This window comes from Zophobas morio, unplaced genomic scaffold (genome assembly GCF_036711695.1).
Source record: "Zophobas morio isolate AGI-343-1 ecotype UQ-CSIRO unplaced genomic scaffold, CSIRO_AGI_Zmor_V1 ptg000028l, whole genome shotgun sequence".
Taxonomy (NCBI): Eukaryota; Metazoa; Arthropoda; class Insecta; order Coleoptera; family Tenebrionidae; genus Zophobas; species Zophobas morio.
In genome coordinates, this window is record NW_026972133.1 from 5,807,733 (window position 1) to 5,829,696 (window position 21,964).

Here is a 21,964-nt window from a genome sequence, read left to right on the forward strand (position 1 = left end):
AATTCATACAAAATAGAACAGTGTTTCCAAAACATTTTCCCGAAAAAAATCCGTTGAGTTATTACGATTTCAACAATATTCTTAGTTTAAGACGTTTTGCTAGTATAAAACAAATAAAGAATTAATTCTTAGTTAAACGAAATATGTATAATCATTATTGGCATCGACTATTTAAATTTGGCGCTTGCCTTTGGCGGTTGAGGACTCCAATGTCAATATATTATTTTTCAAAATGGGCGCGAAGGTCAAGGACACGCAAAACCCAAAAATTTACTCTTAACTGTGTAGTTTAGTATTTTTTTACACCTCCTTATTTTACTTTATCGACAATGCAATAGTGACTGATCTGTCACTTGAAACGTCAAGAGCCGCATTAATTTTGAATCATTTCTATGAGCGCGTTCTATCGCAATATTTATGATAGATTATGTTCTTACGGAGTGGGGAAGTTAGAACTACAACTTAAAAGCACCCAGCAGAGATCCTAAAGGAACAGATTTATAAATATGCCCAGGATAAATGGTATGGCAGTGACGAGAGCAAGAGGAATTATCCACCTATTTTTCAATATTCCTACCACTGTCAGTATAATCCAATTGAACTGGCGACTCTCTCCCGAAATTCCTCGTAATCGGACCACAGAAGACTGGCACCACGGCTTTCTACACCTTCCTTTCTCTGCACCCAGCGATCGCAAGCAACCTCCCGAGTCCAGATACGTTCGAAGAAATCCAGTTTTTCAACGCCCACAACTACCTCAGGGGATTGGATTGGTAAGTCCTCGCTCTTTCGGCGTTTCGTGTCTGAAACCGTTCTCCAGGTACATGAACTTCTTCCCCGTCGACGCCAACTCCTCAGCCCACTACTACTTCGAGAAGAGTGCGACGTACTTCGACGGCGAGCTCGTCCCCAAGCGGGTGCACGCCCTGCTGCCGCACGCCAAGCTCATCACCATCCTCATCTCCCCAGCCAAGCGCGCCTACTCCTGGTACCAGCACACTAAAACCCACGGCGACGTCATCGCCAACAACTACAGTTTCCACCAGGTGATCACGGCGAGCGACACGGCGCCCAAGCCGCTACGGGACCTGCGCAATCGGTGCCTTAACCCGGGGAAGTACGCGCAACACCTGGAGCGTTGGTTGACGTATTTCTCGCCGCAGTCGCTGCACATCATCGACGGCGAAGAGCTGAAGAGCAACCCGGTGGAAGTGATGAACGAGCTGCAGAAATTCTTGAAGATCACGCCCTTTTTCAACTACTCGGAGCACCTGAGGTTCGACCCTAAGAAAGGGTTTTTCTGTCAGGTGGTGAGCGGGGACCACACCAAGTGTCTGGGGCGGAGCAAGGGGCGCCAGTACCCGCCCATGGAGGAGAAGTCGCTGAAGCTGCTGCAGAGGTATAGCGAGTTTGGGTTCGGTTATGAGTGTGTACGGTGTATTTATAGGTATTATTTGAGCCACAACACGGCGCTGGTGAAGCTGATGAAGCGGATAGGGCTGCGGAACATCTCCAATTGGTTGAAGGAGGACCTGTCGGACTCGTCGGCTTAAGTACGAAAGTGGCTGGACAGTACGGTCGCTGATAAATTGAAATGACATATCACGTTTGAATTTAGGCAATATTCTAAAACTGAAATCAATTACGACGATTTTTTGAGGCGTTGGCCACTTTTCGTGTCGTAGGAATGTTTACGGTGTTTTAGATAGAACGTGCAATAGTTTTCCTTACGTCCATTATGTGAGCTTAATAGATGTTCTAAATGAAGTATACCTGCTAGGTTAGTTTCATTCAATTCCTCTTTAAGCATATCCATCGACTGAATGTACTATAAGCTTCATGCGTCCCGCGTGTACAAATAACGGCGGGACGACAATTTCGTGTAATAATTGTGTATATATTTTATTTATATTTATAACTAATGTTCGTGCCATTTTTTGTACATATTACATTATTGAGTGTGGAGAGTACACATCACTGTTAGATATCTTCATGTCTATTTTATCAGATTGATGTATATTGCATGTAATTTATAACATTTTTGGATTCACACATTGATGTAAATATTGCATAGCTGTTAAAAGACGTAAATGACAATAAAAATATCAATATGCGCTAAGTTGTTTGTTTTGGGACCGCTAGCGACCCCACATTTTCGCGGTCGCTGCTTTATTTATCTGTCATCGAGACACTCAAGGTCGTTCCAGGCATGTCATAACCAGAGAACATAGAGAAGCGTCATAGTTTAAATTAAATGACTGTTGAGGACTCAAAATTGACACTAGATTTACCAGAATATTACAAGCTGCTTACTGTTTCCTTCGCTTTAATTCAGGTCACATGAATTACGGTTCGTCGTCTGCGAACTCGTTTGATCTACAGACCACAGCGCACTCAAGCCAATGTCGACTCTAAGCGTACGGAAACGATTTGATTTATTAGCCATGATCCGTAATCTGATACATGGTAGAAGAATCTGATACACATCCTAACCGGTTTCGACCATAATTTCTTGCTGGATTAACTTTCGAATTCTCAGTTTTTCGAAATTTTAGTTTGGGGATTTTACAGTTTACTTCTATTTATTATTCAATTTTTGGATTTTACAATTTTACGGCTTTTAAATATTTCGATTTTTCAATTTTTGACTCTCTCTTTATTTGTCGATTTTTAAATTAATTGATTCTTCAGGTTTTTTGTTTATTCAATTTTTTCAGGTTTCGATTTTTCACTTAATTTTTTTAATTTTTCGATTTCTCAATTTTTCAATTTTTTAATTTCTCAGTTTTTGGACATTTCAGTTTTGGGATTTTTCAGTTTAGTTGTTATTCAATTTTTCGATCTTACGATTTTGTAGGTTTTTGATTTTTCGATTCTTTGGATTCTCAGCTTTTGGATATTTCGGTTTTGGGATTTTTCAATTTTTCGATTCGTCAATTTTTCTTTCATTTTTCAGTTTTTCAATATTTCAGTTTGGGGATTTTTCAATATTTCTGTTCCTCGACTTTTTTGACTTCTGGATTTTTCGATGTGTTGACTTTTTAAATTTTAGATTTCTCAGTTTTTTGCTATTTTAATTTTTCAATATTTAAAATTTTCGATTTCTCGATTTTTCATTCCAGTTCTTCGATATTTCCGTTTTTCATGTTTTCGAATTTTTCAAATGTTTTGATTTCTTAACCTATCGATTTTTCGACTTCCCGGTTTTAGATTTTCTGTTTTTCAGTTGTCGTTTTTTTAAATTTTGGATTTTTCAAATTTATAAACTGTCAATTTTTCGATTTTACAATTAATCGATGTTTTGATTTTCCCATTTCTTGACTTTCGAGGGTTTCGATATTCCTGTTCTTCAATTCTTTAATTTTTCATTTTTTAGTTTTTTTAAGGTTTCGGTTTTTCTACTTCACTTTTTGGATTTTTCGGGTTTTCCATTTTTCAGTTTCTCTCTCATTTTTCAGTTTTTCGACTTTTCGATTTTTGAGTCCTGGATTTTTCGAAATGTGTCGATTATTTTACTTTTTCAATTTTTTCAAATTTTAGATTTTTTAATTTTTAAAATTAAAAAATCGATTTTCGATTTCTCGATTTTTCAGTTCACTTCTTCGATATTTGAATTTTTCAAGTTTTCGAATTTTTCAAAGGTTTCGATTTCTTAATCTTTTGATTTTTCGACTTCCCCGTTTTGGATTTTCTGTTCTTCAATTGTCATTTTGTCAAATTTTCGATTTTTTAATTTTTCAAATTTGACTTTTATAAACTCTCAATTTTTCGATTTTTCAATTAATCCATGTTTTGACTTTCCCATTTCTCCGCCTTCGAATGTTTCGATTTTCCTGTTCTTCAATTCTCTAATTTTTTTATTTTTCAGGTTTTTGATTTTTCAATTTTTCGATTTTTCAGTTTTAGGATTTTTCAATATTTCATTCATTCATATTTTTTAGAAAAACTGCATGTTTTGGGCAAAAATGAAAATTTTCGTCTTACTGCAGTGTAAATTCTCGGTAGTTTTATCAAAAATATTAACTTCAAATCTGTAAATCGTGAGACGCTAAAAAATCCAAAATTTCGAATTCCAAAATAAATAAAATTCGTTGATTCTCTACACAAAAAAAGGGAGAGTATAAATCATTCAAGACATTAAAACTTAACATTTAATTTTTTATTCATGCACAGTAATTATTTTTGAGGAATTTTGAAATTTTCAGCCATTAAAATTCGAATTATTAAAAAAATCCTGAATCCTGGTAGACTGGAAATTAGGCGAAATACCGTAGAAAAATGCATATTTTGGATAAATGGAAAACTTTGTGCAATATTTCAAATTTTCGATAATTTCAAAAATATTAACCTAAAATCCGAAAAAAAAGAAAATACATAGAAAACGCCCAAATTTGCCTCAAACTCGAAACTTCATTTAGATAAATTTCGTAAAATAAAAAAAGTTTTGAAGATTTTTTATGATTTTTCAGGCTTTTGATTTTTCAATTTTTCGATTTTTTAAGGTCTTTTGATTTTTGGACTTCACTTTTTTGGTTTTTCGATTTTTCAGTTTTTAGATATTTCAGTTTTAGGATTTTTCAATATTTCAGTTCTTCGGCTTTTCTATTTTTGGATTTTTAAATTTTAGATTTTTCAATCTTTTGATGTTTTAATTTTTCAGTATTTCTTAATCTTTCGATTTTTCGACTTCCTGGTTTTAGATGTTCTGTTTTACAATTTTTCGATTTGTTAATTTTTCATTCCCGATTTATCGAGATTTGATTGTTCAGGTTTTCGATTTCTCAATTTTTCAATTTTTTAATTTCTCAGTTTTTGGACATTTCAGTTTTGGGATTTTTCAGTTTAGTTGTTATTCAATTTTTCGATCTTACGATTTTGCAGGTTTTTAATTTTTCGATTTTTTTAAGGTTTCGATATTTTTTCACTTTTTTGATTTTTCGATTCTTTGGATTCTCAGCTTTTGGATATTTCGGTTTTGGGATTTTTCAATTTTTCGATTCGTCAGTTTTTCTTTAATTTTTCAGATTTTCAATATTTCAGTTTTGGGATTTTTCAATATTTCTGTTCCTCGACTTTTTTGACTTCTGGATTTTTCGATGTGTCGACTTTTTACTTTTTCGATTTTTAAATTTTAGATCTCAGTTTTTTGCTATTTTAATTTTTCAATATTTAAAATTTTCGATTTCTCGATTTTTCATTCCAGTTTTTCGATATTTCCGTTTTTCATGTTTTCGAATTTTTCAAATGTTTTGATTTCTTAACCTATCGATTTTTCGACTTCCTGGTTTTAGATTTTCTGTTTTTCAATTGTCGTTTTTTTAAATTTTCGATTTTTCAAATTTATAAACTGTCAATTTTTCGATTTTACAATTAATCGATGTTTTCATTTTCCCATTTCTTGACTTTCGAGGGTTTCGATATTCCTGTTCTTCAATTCTTTAATTTTTCGATTTTTCATTTTTTAGTTTTTTTAAGGTTTCGGTTTTTCTACTTCACTTTTTGGATTTTTCGGGTTTTCCATTTTTCAGTTTCTCTCTCATTTTTCAGTCTTTCGACTTTTCGATTTTTGAGTCCTGGATTTTTCGAAATGTTTCGATTATTTTACTTTTTCAATTTTTTCAAATTTTAGATTTTTTAATTTTTAAAATTAAAAAATCGATTTTCGATTTCTCGATTTTTCAGTTCACTTCTTCGATATTTGAATTTTTCAAGTTTTCGAATTTTTCAAAGGTTTCGATTTCTTAATCTTTTGATTTTTCCACTTCCCCGTTTTGGATTTTCTGTTTTTCAATTGTCATTTTGTCAAATTTTCGATTTTTTAATTTTTCAAATTTGACTTTTATAAACTCTTTATTTGTCGATTTTTAAATTGATTCTTCAGGTTTTTTTGTTTTTCAATTTTTTCAGGTTTCGATTTTTCAACTTCACTTTTTTGATTTTTCGATTTCTCAATTTTTCAATTTTTTAATTTCTCAGTTTTTGGACATTTCAGTTTTGGGATTTTTCAGTTTAGTTGTTATTCAATTTTTCGATCTTACGATTTTGCAGGTTTTTGATTTTTCAATTTTTCGATTTTTTTAAGGTTTCGATATTTTGACTTCACTTTTTTGATTTTTCGATTCTTTGGATTCTCAGCTTTTGGATATTTCGGTTTTGGGATTTTTCAATTTTTCGATTCGTCAGTTTTTCTTTCATTTTTCAGTTTTTCAATATTCCAGTTTTGGGATTTTTCAATATTTCTGTTCCTCGACTTTTTTGACTTCTGGATTTTTCGATGTGTCGACTTTTTACTTTTTTAAATTTTAGATTTCTCAGTATTTTGCTATTTTTATTTTTCAATATTTAAAATTTTCGATTTCTCGATTTTTCATTCCAGTTCTTCGATATTTCCGTTTTTCATGTTTTCGAATTTTTCAAATGTTTTGATTTCTTAACCTATCGATTTTTCGACTTCCTGGTTTTAGATTTTCTGTTTTTCAATTGTCGTTTTTTTAAATTTTCGATTTTTCAAATTTATAAACTGTCAATTTTTCGATTTTACAATTAATCGATGTTTTCATTTTCCCATTACTTGACTTTCGAGGGTTTCGATATTCCTGTTCTTCAATTCTTTAATTTTTCGATTTTTCATTTTTTAGTTTTTTTAAGGTATCGGTTTTTCTACTTCACTTTTTGGATTTTTCGATTGCTTAATTTGTCGACTTTTTAGGTTCTCAGTTTTTGGATTTTTCGGGTTTTCCATTTTTCAGTTTCTCTCTCATTTTTCAGTTTTTCGACTTTTCGATTTTTGAGTCCTGGATTTTTCGAAAATGTGTCGATTATTTTACTTTTTCGATTTTTTCAAATTTTAAATTTTTTAATTTTTAAAATTAAAAAATCGATTTTCGATTTCTCGATTTTTCAGTTCACTTCTTCGATATTTGAATTTTTCAAGTTTTCGAACTTTTCAAAGGTTTCGATTTCTTAATCTTTTGATTTTTCGACTTCCCCGTTTTGGATTTTCCGTTTTTCAATTGTCATTTTGTCAAATTTTCGATTTTTCAATTAATCGATGTTTTGATTTTCCCATTTCTCGACCTTCGAGTGTTTCGATTTTCCTGTTCTTCAATTCTCCAATTTTTTGATTTTTCAATATTTCATTCATTCATATTTTTTAGAAAAACTGCATGTTTTGGGCAAAAATGAAAATTTTCGTCTTACTGCAGTTTAAATTCTCGGTAATTTTATCAAAAATATGAACTTCAAATCTGTAAATCGTGAGACGCTAAGAAATCCAAAATTTCGAATTCCAAAATAAATAAAATTCGTTGATTCTCTACACAAAAAAAGGGAGAGTATAAATCATTCAAGACATTAAAACTTAACATTTAATTTTTTATTCATGCACAGTAATTATTTTTGAGGAATTTTGAAATTTTCAGCCATTAAAATTCGAATTATTAAAAAAATCCTGAATCCTGGTAGACTGGAAATTAGGCGAAATACCGTAGAAAAATGCATATTTTGGATAAATGGAAAACTTTGTGCAATATTTCAAATTTTCGATAATTTCAAAAATATTAACCTAAAATCCGAAAAAAAAGAAAATACATACGAAAACGCCAAAATTTGCCTCAAACTCGAAACTTAAACATCATTTAGATAAATTTCGTAAAATAAAAAAAGTTTTGAAGATTTTTTATGATTTTTCAGGTTTTTGATTTTTCAATTTTTCGATTTTTTAGGGTCTTTTGATTTTTCGACTTCACTTTTTTGGTTTTTCGATTTTTCAGTTTTTAGATATTTCAGTTTTAGGAATTTTCAATGTTTCAATTCTTCGGCTTTTCTATTTTTGACTTCTGGATTTTTCGATGTGTTTACCTTTTTACTTATTCGATTTTTCAATTTTTGGATTTTTAAATTTTAGATTTTTCAATCTTTTGATGTTTTAATTTTTCATTATTTCATAATCTTTCGATTTTTCGACTTCTTCCTTTAGATGTTCTGTTTTTCAATTTTTCGATTTGTTAATTTTTCATTCCCGATTTATCGAGATTTGATTGTTCAGGTTTTCGATTTCTCAATTTTTCAATTTTTTAATTTCTCAGTTTTTGGACATTTCAGTTTTGGGATTTTTCAGTTTAGTTGTTATTCAATTTTTCGATCTTACGATGTTGCAGGTTTTTGATTTTTCAATTTTTCGATTTTTTTAAGGTTTCGATATTTTGACTTCACTTTTTTTATTTTTCGATTCTTTGGATTCTCAGCTTTCGGAAATTTCGGTTTTGGGTTTTTTCAATTTTTCGATTCGTCAGTTTTTCTTTCATTTTTCAGTTTTTCAATATTTCAGTTTTGGGATTTTTCAATATTTCTGTTACTCGACTTTTTTGACTTCTGGATTTTTCGATGTGTCGACTTTTTACTTTTTTAAATTTTAGATTTCTCAGTTTTTTGCTATTTTAATTTTTCAATATTTAAAATTTTCGATTTCTCGATTTTTCATTCCAGTTCTTCGATATTTCCGTTTTTCATGTTTTCGAATTTTTCAAATGTTTTGATTTCTTAACCTATCGATTTTTCGACTTCCTGGTTTTAGATTTTCTGTTTTTCAATTGTCGTTTTTTTAAATTTTCGATTTTTCAAATTTATAAACTGTCAATTTTTCGATTTTACAATTAATCGATGTTTTCATTTTCCCATTTCTTGACTTTCGAGGGTTTCGATATTCCTGTTCTTCAATTCTCTAATTTTTCGATTTTTCATTTTTTAGTTTTTTAAGGTTTCGGTTTTTCTACTTCACTTTTTGGATTTTTCGATTGCTCAATTTGTCGACTTTTTAGGTTCTCAGTTTTTGGATTTTTCGGGTTTTCCATTTTTCAGTTTCTCTCTCATTTTTCAGTTTTTCGACTTTTCGATTTTTGAGTCCTGGATTTTTCGAAAATGTGTCGATTATTTTTCCTTTTCGATTTTTTCAAATTTTAGATTTTTTAATTTTTAAAATTAAATAATCGATTTTCGATTTCTCGATTTGAACAGTTCACTTCTTCGATATTTGAATTTTTCAAGTTTTCGAATTTTTCAAAGGTTTCGATTTCTTAATCTTTTGATTTTTCGACTTCCCCGTTTTGGATTTTCTGTTTTTCAATTGTCATTTTGTCAAATTTTCGATTTTTTAATTTTTCAAATTTGACTTTTATAAACTTTCAATTTTTCGATTTTTCAATTAATCGATGTTTTGATTTTCCCATTTCTCGACCTTCGAGTGTTTCGATTTTCCTGTTCTTCAATTCTCTAATTTTTTGATTTTTCAGGTTTTTCATTTTTCAATTTTTCGAATTTTCAATATTTCATTCATTCATATTTTTTAGAAAAACTGCATGTTTTGGGCAAAAATGAAAATTTTCGTCTTACTGCAGTTTAAATTCTCGGTAATTTTATCAAAAATATTAACTTCAAATCTGTAAATCGTGAGACGCTAAAAAATCCAAAATTTCGAATTCCAAAATAAATAAAATTCGTTGATTCTCTACACAAAAAAAGGGAGAGTATAAATCATTCAAGACATTAAAACTTAACATTTAATTTTTATTCATGCACAGTAATTATTTTTGAGGAATTTTGAAATTTTCAGCCATTAAAATTCGAATTATTAAAAAAATCCTGAATCCTGGTAGACTGGAAATTAGGCGAAATACCGTAGAAAAATGCATATTTTGGATAAATGGAAAACTTTGTGCAATATTTCAAATTTTCGATAATTTCAAAAATATTAACCTAAAATCCGAAAAAAAAAGAAAATACATACGAAAACGCCAAAATTTGCCTCAAACTCGAAACTTAAACTTCATTTAGATAAATTTCGTAAAATAAAAAAAGCAAGTTTTGAAGATTTTTTAATCTTTTGATTTTTCGACTTCCCGGTTTTAGATTTCTGTTTTTCGATTGTCATTTTGTCAAATTTTCGATTTTTTAATTTTTCAAATTTGACTTTTATAAACTCTCAATTTTTCGATTTTTCGAGTGTTTCGATTTTCCTGTTCTTCAATTCTTTAATTTTTTGATTTTTCGGGTTTTTGATTTTTCAATGTTTCGATTTTTTAAGATTTCTATTTTTCGACTTCCCTTTTTGGATTTTTCGATTTTTCAGTTTTAGGATTTTTCAATATTTCAATTCTTCGGCTGTACTATTTTTGACTTCTGGGTTTTTCGATGTGTCAACCTTTTTACTTTTTCGATTTTTCAATTTTTGGATTTTTAAATTTTACATTTTTCAGTATTTCTTAATCTTTCTATTTTCGATTTCCTGTTTTAGATGTTCTGTTTTTCAATTTTTCGATTTATCATTTTTTTTTATTTTGGCCTATTTCGGTTTCTCAGTTTTTCCAGTTTTCCATTTTTTCGTTTTTGTTTGTCGATTTCTCTATTTTTCGACTTCATCACTTTTCGATTTCTCGTTCTTTGGATCTTTCAATTTCTCAATTTTTCGAGTTTTTAAGTTTTTTGTTTTCCCGATTTATCAAGATTTGGATTTTTCGACATTTTGATTGTCAATTTCTCAATTTATAAATTGTTCAATTTTTAACTTTTCGATCTTTCGATTTTTCAGGAATGGAAACTTTGTGCAATATTTCAAATTTTCGATAATTTCAAAAATATTAACCTAAAATCCGAAAAAAAAAGAAAATACATACGAAAACGCCAAAATTTGCCTCAAACTCGAAACTTAAACATCATTTAGATAAATTTCGTAAAATAAAAAAAGTTTTGAAGATTTTTTATGATTTTTCAGGTTTTTGATTTTTCAATTTTTCGATTTTTTAAGGTCTTTTGATTTTTCAACTTCACTTTTTTGATTTTTCAATATTTCAATTCGTCGGCTTTTCTATTTTTGACTTCTGGATTTTTCGATGTGTCTACCTTTTTACTTTTTCGATTTTGCAATTTTTGGATTTTTAAATTTTGATGTTTTAATTTTTCAATATTTCTTAATCTTTCGATTTTTCGACTTCCTGGTTTTAGATGTTCAGTTTTTCAATTTTTCGATTTGTTAATTTTTCATTCCCGATTTATCGAGATTTAATTGTTCAGGTTTTCGATTTATCAGTTTTTCAATTTTTTATTTTTCCGCTTTTCCAACTTTTCAACTTTTAACTTTTTGATGTCGATTTCTCTAATTTTCGATTTTTCGACTTCATCACTTTTCGATTTCTCGTTCATTTGATCTTTCAATCTGTCAAGTTTTTGGATTTGTCGATTTATCGGGATTTGGATTTTTCGATATTTTGATTGTCAATTTCTCAATTTATAAATTGTTCAATTTTTAACTGTTCGATTTTCGATTTTAGCCAATTTCGGTCTCTCAATTGTTCGACTTTTCGACTCCACGATTTCTTGATCTTTTGATTTTTCGATTTCTCGGTTTTTCGATTTTCCAGTCTTTCGATATTTCGATTTTTCAATTATTAGATTTCTACATTTTTCGAATTTTCGATTATTTTAATTTTTCATTTTTTTCTCTCACTGTTAATATCATACAAAAATTGTCACTACAAAAACATTTAAAAATTCATACAAAATAGAACAGTGTTTCCAAAACATTTTCCCGAAAAAAATCCATTGGGTATTACGATTTCAACAATATTCTTAGTTTAAGACGTTTTGCTAGTATAAAACACAAATAAAGAATTAATTCTTAGTTAAACGAAATATGTATAATCATTATTGGCATCGGCTATTTAAATTTGGCGCTTGAGGACTCCAATGTCAATAAGAGTGGTTTTGCAAAATCAGCCTGTATGTCGCATCTATATTAATCTATGTCATAACCTCACTTTCGTCATGCCACGAAGAAAAGTGGCTTTTGTTCACCCCGATCTGGGTATCGGGGGCGCCGAAAGGCTGGTCTTGGACGTAGCCGGCGCCCTAGCAAGCCAAGGAGACGAAGTCATCTTCTTAACCAACCACTTCGACAAAAGCCATGCCTTCGAAGAACTGAAAAGGGGCGACTTCCCCGTGTACGTGTACGGCGACTGGATACCGAGGAGCGTCTTCGGGAGATTCCAAGCCTTCTGTGCCTACATTCGCATGACTTACCTAGTCTTCGTCTACGCCTTGTTTTATCGTGGTGAACAAAAACCGCATTTATACTTCGTGGACTTAATTCCAGTAGCAGTACCAATTCTCAAATTATTCAAAGAAAAAGTGATCTATTACTGTCACCATCCGGATCTCCTAGCTAGCAGTCCAGGGGGCACTTTGAAGAAAATCTACCGAAAACCGATCGACTGGGTGGAGCTAAAATCGACCAAAAAAGCCGATATTGTGTTGGTGAATAGTGAATACACAGCTAGCGTTTTTAGACAGACTTTCCCCGAAATCGACAAACCGATTCAAGTGGTGTACCCAACTGTAGCTTATTCGTACCTAGAGGCGGTCAAAAAAGTGACAAATCCACGCCCGATGGTCGAAATCGTCCCGAAACTACCATCAAACGCGAGCTGCGTTTTTCTGTCAATTAATCGGTTCCATCCGGCGAAACAACTGGAGCTCGCGGTGCTCGGTATGGACAGGTTGCGCCAGATTACATCACCGGATGAATGGAAAGGCATTTATTTAATAGTAGCCGGGGGCTACGACCCCCAATCCCGAATCAACGCCACATACTTAAACGAGCTCCTACACCTCACTCGTGAGTGCAAACTAGAAGACAAAATTGTGTTTCTGAAGTCCCCCAACGACGATTTAAAAACAGAGCTACTCATAGCTTGTGACTGCTTGATTTATACACCCACAAAGGAGCACTTCGGGATTGTGCCCCTGGAAGCTATGACGGTGTCAAAGCCAGTGATTGCGTGCAACAGCGGCGGCCCGCGAGAAACCGTAGACCATGGCAACACGGGGTACTTGTGCGAACCCACCCCCGAAAGCATGGCGCGCTTCATGTACAAGATATACAAAACCGACACTAAAGAAATGGGGCTCAAAGGGAAGGAGATCTTGGAAAAAAAATTCTCCAATGAGAGTTTCGCCAAAAACTTGACACAGATTATAGACAGCATCAATAAAAAACAAATTTAATAATGTTAACCTATGTTACTACGTAAATAAACCAATTTTACTTCGTCCACGATACTTTGGGAATGTCGAAGTGTTCCGTGAGTCCGTCCAAGTGTTGGTTGAATTTTTCCACCCGTTCTTTATGAGTCATTGAAGCCTTCTCAAGTATGCGCTTAGTTTGCTGGAATTAAGTTGTCAAAGATTGTCAAACTACTAAAAATCGTACCATTTTTTCCTGCATTTGTACGAAAGCCATTTCCGCTTTGGTTTTGTTTGCGGCTGATTTGACTTCCGGGGTCTGACTTTCCACGGCTTTGGTCACTTGTTCGAGCAACTTCTTGTCCTTCTTCTTCTTCTTTTTCTTTTTAATGCCGTCGTTTTTTAGTTGTAATTTTCCAGAACAAACTTGTGCGTATGGGTCGTCCTCGCCCATTTTCACTTTGTTTTGTTTTGACAGGTGACAAGTGACGTATGACCACCAACGTAACGATACAAAAAAAAAACTTACCCCACTAATAACCTAGTAAATTAACCTAAACGATTTTTTTAACTTGACTAGAAGAAACGATTGTCTAAATTAGCAACCACAATGAATTATTATTTATTAATACAAACAAAATTGTAACAAACTGGTTTAATAACACAAGTAATACCAGAGAACATAGAGAAGCGTCATAGTTTAAATTAAATGACGGTTGAGGACTCCTCGACTTACGTTGGCAATAGTGTTCGTTTCTAACCAGGAATAAAATTAACTAGAAAAAATGTAATAATATTTTTAAGGACGCGTTTTAGTTTCGACAAATTGACACTAAAATTACCAGAATTTTACAAGCTGCTTACTGTTTCCTTCACTCTAATTCAGGTCACACGAATTACAGTTCGTCGACTGAGAACTTGTTTGATCTACAGACCAGAGCGCACTCAGGCCAATGTCGACTCTAAGCGTTCGGAAACGATTTGATTTATAAGCCATGGTCCGTGATCTGATACGCATCCTAGCCGGTTTCGACCATAATTTCTTGCTCAATTCTCAGTTTTCCGAAATTTTAGTTTGGGGACTTTTCAGTTTACTCCTATTTATTATTTAATTTTTAATTTCTTGGTTTTCAGTTTTTCTCTTCAATTTTACGATTTTTAAAAATTTCGATTTTTCAATTTTTGACTTTTATAAACTCTTTATTTGTCGATTTTTCGATTAATTGATTTGTCAGGTTTTTTGGTTTTTCAATTTTTCAATTTTTTTCAGGTTTCGATTTTTCAACTTCACTTTTTTGATTTTTCGATTTCTCAATTTTTCAATTTTTTAATTTCTCAGTTTTTCGATCTTACGATTTTGCAGATTTTTGATTTTTCAGTTTCTCGATTCGTCAGTTTTTCTTTCATTTTTCAGTTTTTCGATATTTCAGTTTTGGGATTTTTCAATATTTCTGTTCTTCGACTTTTCCATTTTTGACTTCTGGATTTTTCGATGTGTCGACTTTTACGTTTTCGATTTTTAAATTTTAGATTTCTCAATTTTCTTGTATTTTAATTTTTCAATATTTAAAATTTTGGATTTTTCTATTTCTCGATTTTTCATTTTAGCTCTTCTATATTTCAATTTTTCAAATGTTTCGATTTCTTAATCTTTCGATTTTTCGACTTTCCGGTTTTAGATTTTCTGTTTTTCAATTGTCGTTTTTTCAAATTTTCGATTTTTCAATTAATCGATGTTTTGATTTTCCCATTTCTTGACATTCGAGTGTTTCGATTTTCCGGTTCTTCAAATCTTTAATATTTTGATTTTTCAGGTTTTTGATCTTTCAATTTTTCGATTTTTTAAGGTTTCGACTTCACTTTATGGATTTTTCGATTGCTCAATTTTTTGACTTTTTAGGTTCTCAGTTTTTGGACATTTCAGTTTTCGGATTTTTCAGGTTTTCCCATTTTTCAGTTTTTCTTTCATTTTTCAGTTTTTCGATATCTCAGTTTTGGGATTTTTCAATATTTTGATTCTTCTACTTTTCGATTTTTGACTCCTGGATTTTTCGATGTGTCGACTTTTTTACTTTTTCGATTGTTCAATTTTTCTATTTTTGAATTTTCGATTTTTTAATTTTTAAAGTTTTAGATTTCTCGATTTTACGATTTTTCATTTCAGTTCTGCGATATTTCAATTTTTCAAGTTTTCGAATGTTCCCATTTCTTAATCTTTTGATTTTTCGACTACCCGGTTTTAGATTTTGTGTTTTCAATTGTAATTTTGTCAAATTTTCGATTTTTTAATTTTTCAAATTTGACTTTTATAAACTCTCAATTTTTAGATTTTTCAATTAATCGATGTTTTGATTTTCCCATTTCTTGACCTTCGAGTGTTTCGATTTTTCTGTTCTTCAATTATTTAATTTTTTGATTTTTCAGATTTTTGATCTTTCAATTTTTCTATTTTTAAAGGTTTCGACTTCACCTTATGGATTTTTCAATTGCTCAATTTTTTATTTTTTTAGGTTCTCAGTTTTTCGATATTTCAGTTTTCGGATTTTTCAGGTTTTCCCATTTTTCAGTTTTTCTTTCATTTTTCAGTTTGTCGATATCTCAGTTTTGGGATTTTTCAATATTTTGATTCTTCTACTTTTCGATTTTTGACTCCTGGATTTTTCGATGTATCGACTTTTTTACTTTTTCGATTTTTCAATTTTTAAATTTTCGATTTTTTAATTTTTAAAGTTTTAAATTTTTCGATTTCTCGATTTTTCATTTCAGTTCTGCGATATTTCAATTTTTCAAGTTTTCGAATGTTTCCATTTCTTAATCTTTTGATTTTTCGACTACCCGGTTTTAGATTTTCTGTTTTTCAATTGTAATTTTGTCAAATTTTCGATTTTTTAATTTTTCAAATTTGACATTTATAAATTCTCAATTTTTAGATTTTTCAATTAATCGATGTTTTGATTTTCCCATTTCTTGACCTTCGAATGTTTCGATTTTTCTGTTCTTCAATTATTTAATTTTTTGATTTTTCAGATTTTTGATCTTTCAATTTTTCGATTTTTAAAGGTTTCGACTTCACCTTATGGATTTTTCAATTGCTCAATTTTTTTACTTTTTAGGTTCTCAGTTTTTGGATATTTCAGTTTTCGGATTTTTCAGGTTTTCCCATTTTTCAGTTTTTCTTTCATTTTTCAGTTTTTCGATATCTCAGTTTTGGGATTTTTCAATATTTTGATTCTTCGACTTTTCGATTTTTGACTCCTGGATTTTTCGATGAGTCGATTTTTTTACTTTTTCGATTTTTCGATTTTTCGATTTTTAAATTTTAGATTTTTTAATTTTTAAAGTTTTAAATTTTTCGATTTCTCGATTTTTCATTTCAGTTCTGCGATATTTCAATTTTTCAAGTTTTCGAATGTTTCCATTTCTTAATCTTTCGATTTTTCGACTACCCGGTTTTAGATTTTCTGTTTTTCAATTGTAATTTTGTCAAATTTTCGATTTTTTAATTTTTCAAATTTGACATTTATAAATTCTCAATTTTTAGATTTTTCAATTAATCGATGTTTTGATTTTCCCATTTCTTGACCTTCGAGTGTTTCGATTTTTCTGTTCTTCAATTATTTAATTTTTTGATTTTTCAGATTTTTGATCTTTCAATTTTTCGATTTTTAAAGGTTTCGACTTCACCTTATGGATTTTTCAATTGCTCAATTTTTTGACTTTTTAGGTTCTCAGTTTTTGGACATTTCAGTTTTCGGATTTTTCAAGTTTTCCCATTTTTCAGTTTTTCTTTCATTTTTCAGTTTTTCGATATCTCAGTTTTGGGATTTTTCAATATTTTGATTCTTCGACTTTTCGATTTTTGACTCCTGGATTTTTCGATGTGTCGATTTTTTTACTTTTTCGAATTTTCAATTTTTCGATTTTTAAATTTTCGATTTTTTAATTTTTAAGGTTTTAGATTTCTCGATTTTACGATTTTTCATTTCAGTTCTGCGATATTTCAATTTTTCAAGTTTTCGAATGTTTCGAAGGTTTCCATTTCTTAATCTTTTGATTTTTCGACTACCCGGTTTTAGATTTTCTGTTTTTCAATTGTAATTTTGTCAAATTTTCGATTTTTAAATTTTAGATTTCTCAATTTTTTTGTATTTTAATTTTTCAATATTTCAAATTTTAGATTTTTCTATTTCTCGATTTTTCATTATAGCTCTTCCATATTTCAATTTTTCAAATGTTTCGATTTCTTAATCTTTCGATTTTTCGACTTTCCGGTTTTAGATTTTCTGTTTTTCAATTGTCGTTTTTTCAAATTTTCGATTTTTCAATTAATCGATGTTTTGATTTTCCCATTTCTTGACATTCGAGTGTTTCGATTTTTCTGTTCTTCAATTATTTAATTTTTTGATTTTTCAGATTTTTGATCTTTCAATTTTTCGATTTTTAAAGGTTTCGACTTCACCTTATGGATTTTTCAATTGCTCAATTTTTTTACTTTTTAGGTTCTCAGTTTTTGGATATTTCAGTTTTCGGATTTTTCAGTTTTTCTTTCATTTTTCAGTTTTTCGATATCTCAGTTTTGGGATTTTTCAATATTTTGATTCTTCTACTTTTCGATTTTTGACTCCTGGATTTTTCGATGTGTCGATTTTTTTTACTTTTTCAATTTTTCAAGTTTTCGAATGTTTCCATTTCTTAATCTTTTGATTTTTCGACTACCCGGTTTTAGATTTTCTGTTTTTCAATTGTAATTTTGTCAAATTTTCGATTTTTTAATTTTTCAAATTTGAGTTTTATAAATTCTCAATTTTTAGATATTTCAATTAAGCGATGTTTTGATTTTCCCATTTCTTGACCTTCGAGTGTTTCGATTTTTCTGTTTTTCAATTATTTAATTTTTTGATTTTTCAGATTTTTGATCTTTCAATTTTTCGATTTTTAAAGGTTTCGACTTCACCTTATGGATTTTTCAATTGCTCAATTTTTTGACTTTTTAGGTTCTCAGTTTTTGGATATTTCAGTTTTCGGATTTTTCAGGTTTTCCCATTTTTCAGTTTTTCTTTCATTTTTCAGTTTGTCGATATCTCAGTTTTGGGATTTTTCAATATTTTGATTCTTCGACTTTTCGATTTTTGACTCCTGGATTTTTCGATGTGTCGATTTTTTTACTTTTTCGATTTTTCAATTTTTGGATTTTTAAATTTTAGATTTTTTAATTTTTAAAGTTTTAAATTTTTCGATTTCTCGATTTTTCATTTCAGTTCTGCGATATTTCAATTTTTCAAGTTTTCGAATGTTTCCATTTCTTAATCTTTTGATTTTTTGACTACCCGGTTTTAGATTTTCTGTTCTTCAATTGTAATTTTGTCAAATTTTCGATTTTTTAATTTTTCAAATTTGACTTTTATAAATTCTCAATTTTTAGATTTTTCAATTAATCGATGTTTTGATTTTCCCATTTCTCGACCTTCGAGTGTTTCGATTTTTCTGTTCTTCAATTATTTAATTTTTTGATTTTTCAGATTTTTGATCTTTCAATTTTTCGATTTTTAAAGGTTTCGACTTCACCTTATGGATTTTTCAATTGCTCAATTTTTTTACTTTTTAGGTTCTCAGTTTTTGGATATTTCAGTTTTCGGATTTTCAGGTTTTCCCATTTTTCAGTTTGTTGATATCTCAGTTTTGGGATTTTTCAATATTTTGATTCTTCTACTTTTCGATTTTTGACTCCTGGATTTTTTGATGTGTCGACTTTTTTACTTTTTCGATTTTTCAATTTTTCTATTTTTAAATTTTCGATTTTTTAGTTTTTAAAGTTTTAGATTTCTCGATTTTACGATTTTTCATTTCAGTTCTGCGATATTTCAATTTTTCAAGTTTTCGAATGTTTCGAATGTTTCCATTTCTTAATCTTTTGATTTTTCGACTACCCGGTTTTATATTTTCTGTTTTTCAATTGTAATTTTGTCAAATTTTCGATTTTTTAATTTTTCAAATTTGACTTTTCTAAATTCTCAATTTTTAGATTTTTCAATTAATCGATGTTTTGATTTTCCCATTTCTCGACCTTCGAGTGTTTCGATTTTTCTGTTCTTCAATTATTTAATTTTTTGATTTTTCAGATTTTTGATCTTTCAATTTTTCTATTTTTAAAGGTTTCGACTTCACCTTATGGATTTTTCAATTGCTCAATTTTTTGACTTTTTAGGTTCTCAGTTTTTGGATATTTCAGTTTTCGGATTTTTCAGGTTTTCCCATTTTTCAGTTTTTCTTTCATTTTTCAGTTTTTCGATATCTCAGTTTTGGGATTTTTCTATATTTTGATTCTTCTACTTTTCGATTTTTGACTCCTGGATTTTTCGATGTGTCGACTTTTTTACTTTTTCGATTTTTCAATTTTTCTATTTTTAAATTTTCGATTTTTTAATTTTTCAAATTTGACTTTTATAAATTCTCAATTTTTAGATTTTTCAATTAATCGATGTTTTGATTTTCCCATTTCTTGACCTTCGAGTGTTTCGATTTTTCTGTTCTTCAATTATTTAATTTTTTGATTTTTCAGATTTTTGATCTTTCAACTTTTCGATTTTTAAAAGTTTCGACTTCACCTTATGGATTTTTCAATTGCTCAATTTTTTGACTTTTTAGGTTCTCAGTTTTTGGATATTTCAGTTTTCGGATTTTTCAGGTTTTCCCATTTTTCAATATTTTGATTCTTCGACTTTTCGATTTTTGACTCCTGGATTTTTCGATGTGTCGACTTTTTTACCTTTTCGATTTTTCTATTTTTCTATTTTTAAATTTTCGATTTTTTAATTTATAAAGTTTTAGATTTCTCGATTTTACGATTTTTCATTTCAGTTCTGCGATATTTCAATTTTTCAAGTTTTCGAATGTTTCGAAGGTTTCCATTTCTTAATCTTTTGATTTTTCGACTACTCGGTTTTAGATTTTGTGTTTTTCAATTGTAATTTTGTCAAATTTTCGATTTTTTAATTTTTCAAATCTGACTTTTATAAATTCTCAATTTTTAGATTTTTCAATTAATCGATGTTTTGATTTTCCCATTTCTCGACCTTCGAGTGTTTCGATTTTTCTGTTCTTCAATTATTTAATTTTTTGATTTTTCAGATTTTTAAAGGTTTCGACTTCACCTTATGGATTTTTCAATTGCTCAATTTTTTGACTTTTTAGGTTCTCAGATTTTGGATATTTCAGTTTTCGGATTTTTCAGGTTTTCCCATTTTTCAGTTTTTCTTTCATTTTTCAGTTTGTCGATATCTCAGTTTTGGGATTTTTCAATATTTTGATTCTTCTACTTTTCGATTTTTGACTCCTGGATTTTTCGATGTGTCGACTTTTTTACTTTTTCGATTTTTCAATTTTTAAATTTTAGATTTTTTAATTTTTAAAATTTTAAATTTTTCGATTTCTCGATTTTTCATTTCAGTTCTGCGATATTTCAATTTTTCAAGTTTTCGAATGTTTCCATTTCTCAATCTTTTGATTTTTCGACTACCCGGTTTTAGATTTTCTGTTTTTCAATTGTAATTTTGTCAAATTTTCGATTTTTTAATTTTTCAAATTTGACATTTATAAATTCTCAATTTTTAGATTTTTCAATTAATCGATGTTTTGATTTTCCCATTTCTTGACCTTCGAGTGTTTCGATTTTTCTGTTCTTCAATTATTTAATTTTTTGATTTTTCAGATTTTTGATCTTTCAATTTTTCTATTTTTAAAGGTTTCGACTTCACCTTATGGATTTTTCAATTGCTCAATTTTTTGACTTTTTAGGTTCTCAGTTTTTGGATATTTCAGTTTTCGGATTTTTCAGGTTTTCCCATTTTTCAGTTTTTCTTTCATTTTTCAGTTTTTCGATATCTCAGTTTTGGGATTTTTCAATATTTTGATTCTTCTACTTTTCGATTTTTGACTCCTGGATTTTTCGATGTGTCAACTTTTTTACTTTTTCGATTTTTAAATTTTCGATTTTTTAATTTTTAAAGTTTTAAATTTTTCGATTTCTCGATTTTTCATTTCAGTTCTGCGATATTTCAATTTTTCAAGTTTTCGAATGTTTCCATTTCTTAATCTTTTGATTTTTCGACTACCCGGTTTTAGATTTTCTGTTTTTCAATTGTAATTTTGTCAAATTTTCGATTTTTTAATTTTTCAAATTTGACTTTTATAAATTCTCAATTTTTAGATTTTTCAATTAATCGATGTTTTGATTTTCCCATTTCTTGACCTTCGAGTGTTTCGATTTTTCTGTTCTTCAATTCTTTAATTTTTTGATTTTTCAGGTTTTTGATTTTTCAATTTTTCGATTTTTTTAAGGTTTCTATTTTTCGATTTCACTTTTTTGATTTTTCGATTTTTCAGTTTTTAGATATTTTAGTTTAGGATTTTTCAATATTTCAATTCTTCGGTTTTTCTGTTTTTGACTTCTGGATTTTTCGATGTGTTTTATTTTTCGATTTTTCAATTTTTGGATTTCTAAATTTTAAATTGTTCAATCTTTTGACATTTTAGTTTTTCAATTTCTCAGTCTTTCGATTTTTCGACTTCCTGGTTTTAGATGTTCTGTTTTTCAATTTTTCGATTTGTTAATTATTCATTCCCGATTTATCTAGATTTGATTGTTCAGGTTTTCGATTTATCAGTTTTTCAATTTTTTATTTTGGCCTATTTCGGTTTCTCATTTTTTCCAGTTTTCCATTTTTTCAACTTTTAACTTTTTGTTTGTCGATTTCTCTATTTTTAAATTTTTCGACTTCATCACTTTTCGATTTCTCGTTCTTTTGATCATTCAATCTCTCAATTTTTCAATTTTTCGAATTTTAAGTTTTTTGATTTCTCGATTTATCGAGATTTGGATTTTCCGATATTTTGATTGTCAATTTATAAATTGTTCAATTTTTAACTTTTCGATTTTTCGATTTTGGCCTAT

General features: G+C 29.4%; 3 protein-coding genes across 3 annotated transcripts; 2 read left to right on the forward strand and 1 right to left on the reverse strand.

Annotated features, from left to right (window-relative positions):
- Positions 1–459: 459 nt before the first annotated feature.
- LOC135136856 (bifunctional heparan sulfate N-deacetylase/N-sulfotransferase-like) lies at positions 460–2,114 on the forward strand. The gene is made up of 3 exons (XM_064066301.1): positions 460–773; positions 821–1,399; positions 1,448–2,114. Exons 2-3 carry the CDS (start codon positions 825–827, stop codon positions 1,551–1,553), a joined length of 681 nt encoding a protein of 226 aa, XP_063922371.1. The 5' UTR covers positions 460–773; positions 821–824; the 3' UTR covers positions 1,554–2,114.
- Positions 2,115–11,783: 9,669 nt separating this feature from the next.
- Positions 11,784–13,103, forward strand: LOC135136989 (alpha-1,3/1,6-mannosyltransferase ALG2-like). Its single transcript, XM_064066511.1, has one exon. The coding sequence runs from the start codon at positions 11,818–11,820 to the stop codon at positions 13,054–13,056; it is 1,239 nt and encodes a 412-aa protein (XP_063922581.1). The 5' UTR covers positions 11,784–11,817; the 3' UTR covers positions 13,057–13,103.
- On the reverse strand, positions 13,037–13,510 carry LOC135136990 (protein FAM32A). Its single transcript, XM_064066512.1, has 2 exons — positions 13,262–13,510; positions 13,037–13,216 (listed from the first exon to the last, which is right to left on the reverse strand). Exons 1-2 carry the CDS (start codon positions 13,466–13,468, stop codon positions 13,094–13,096), a joined length of 330 nt encoding a protein of 109 aa, XP_063922582.1. The 5' UTR covers positions 13,469–13,510; the 3' UTR covers positions 13,037–13,093.
- Positions 13,511–21,964: the final 8,454 nt, after the last annotated feature.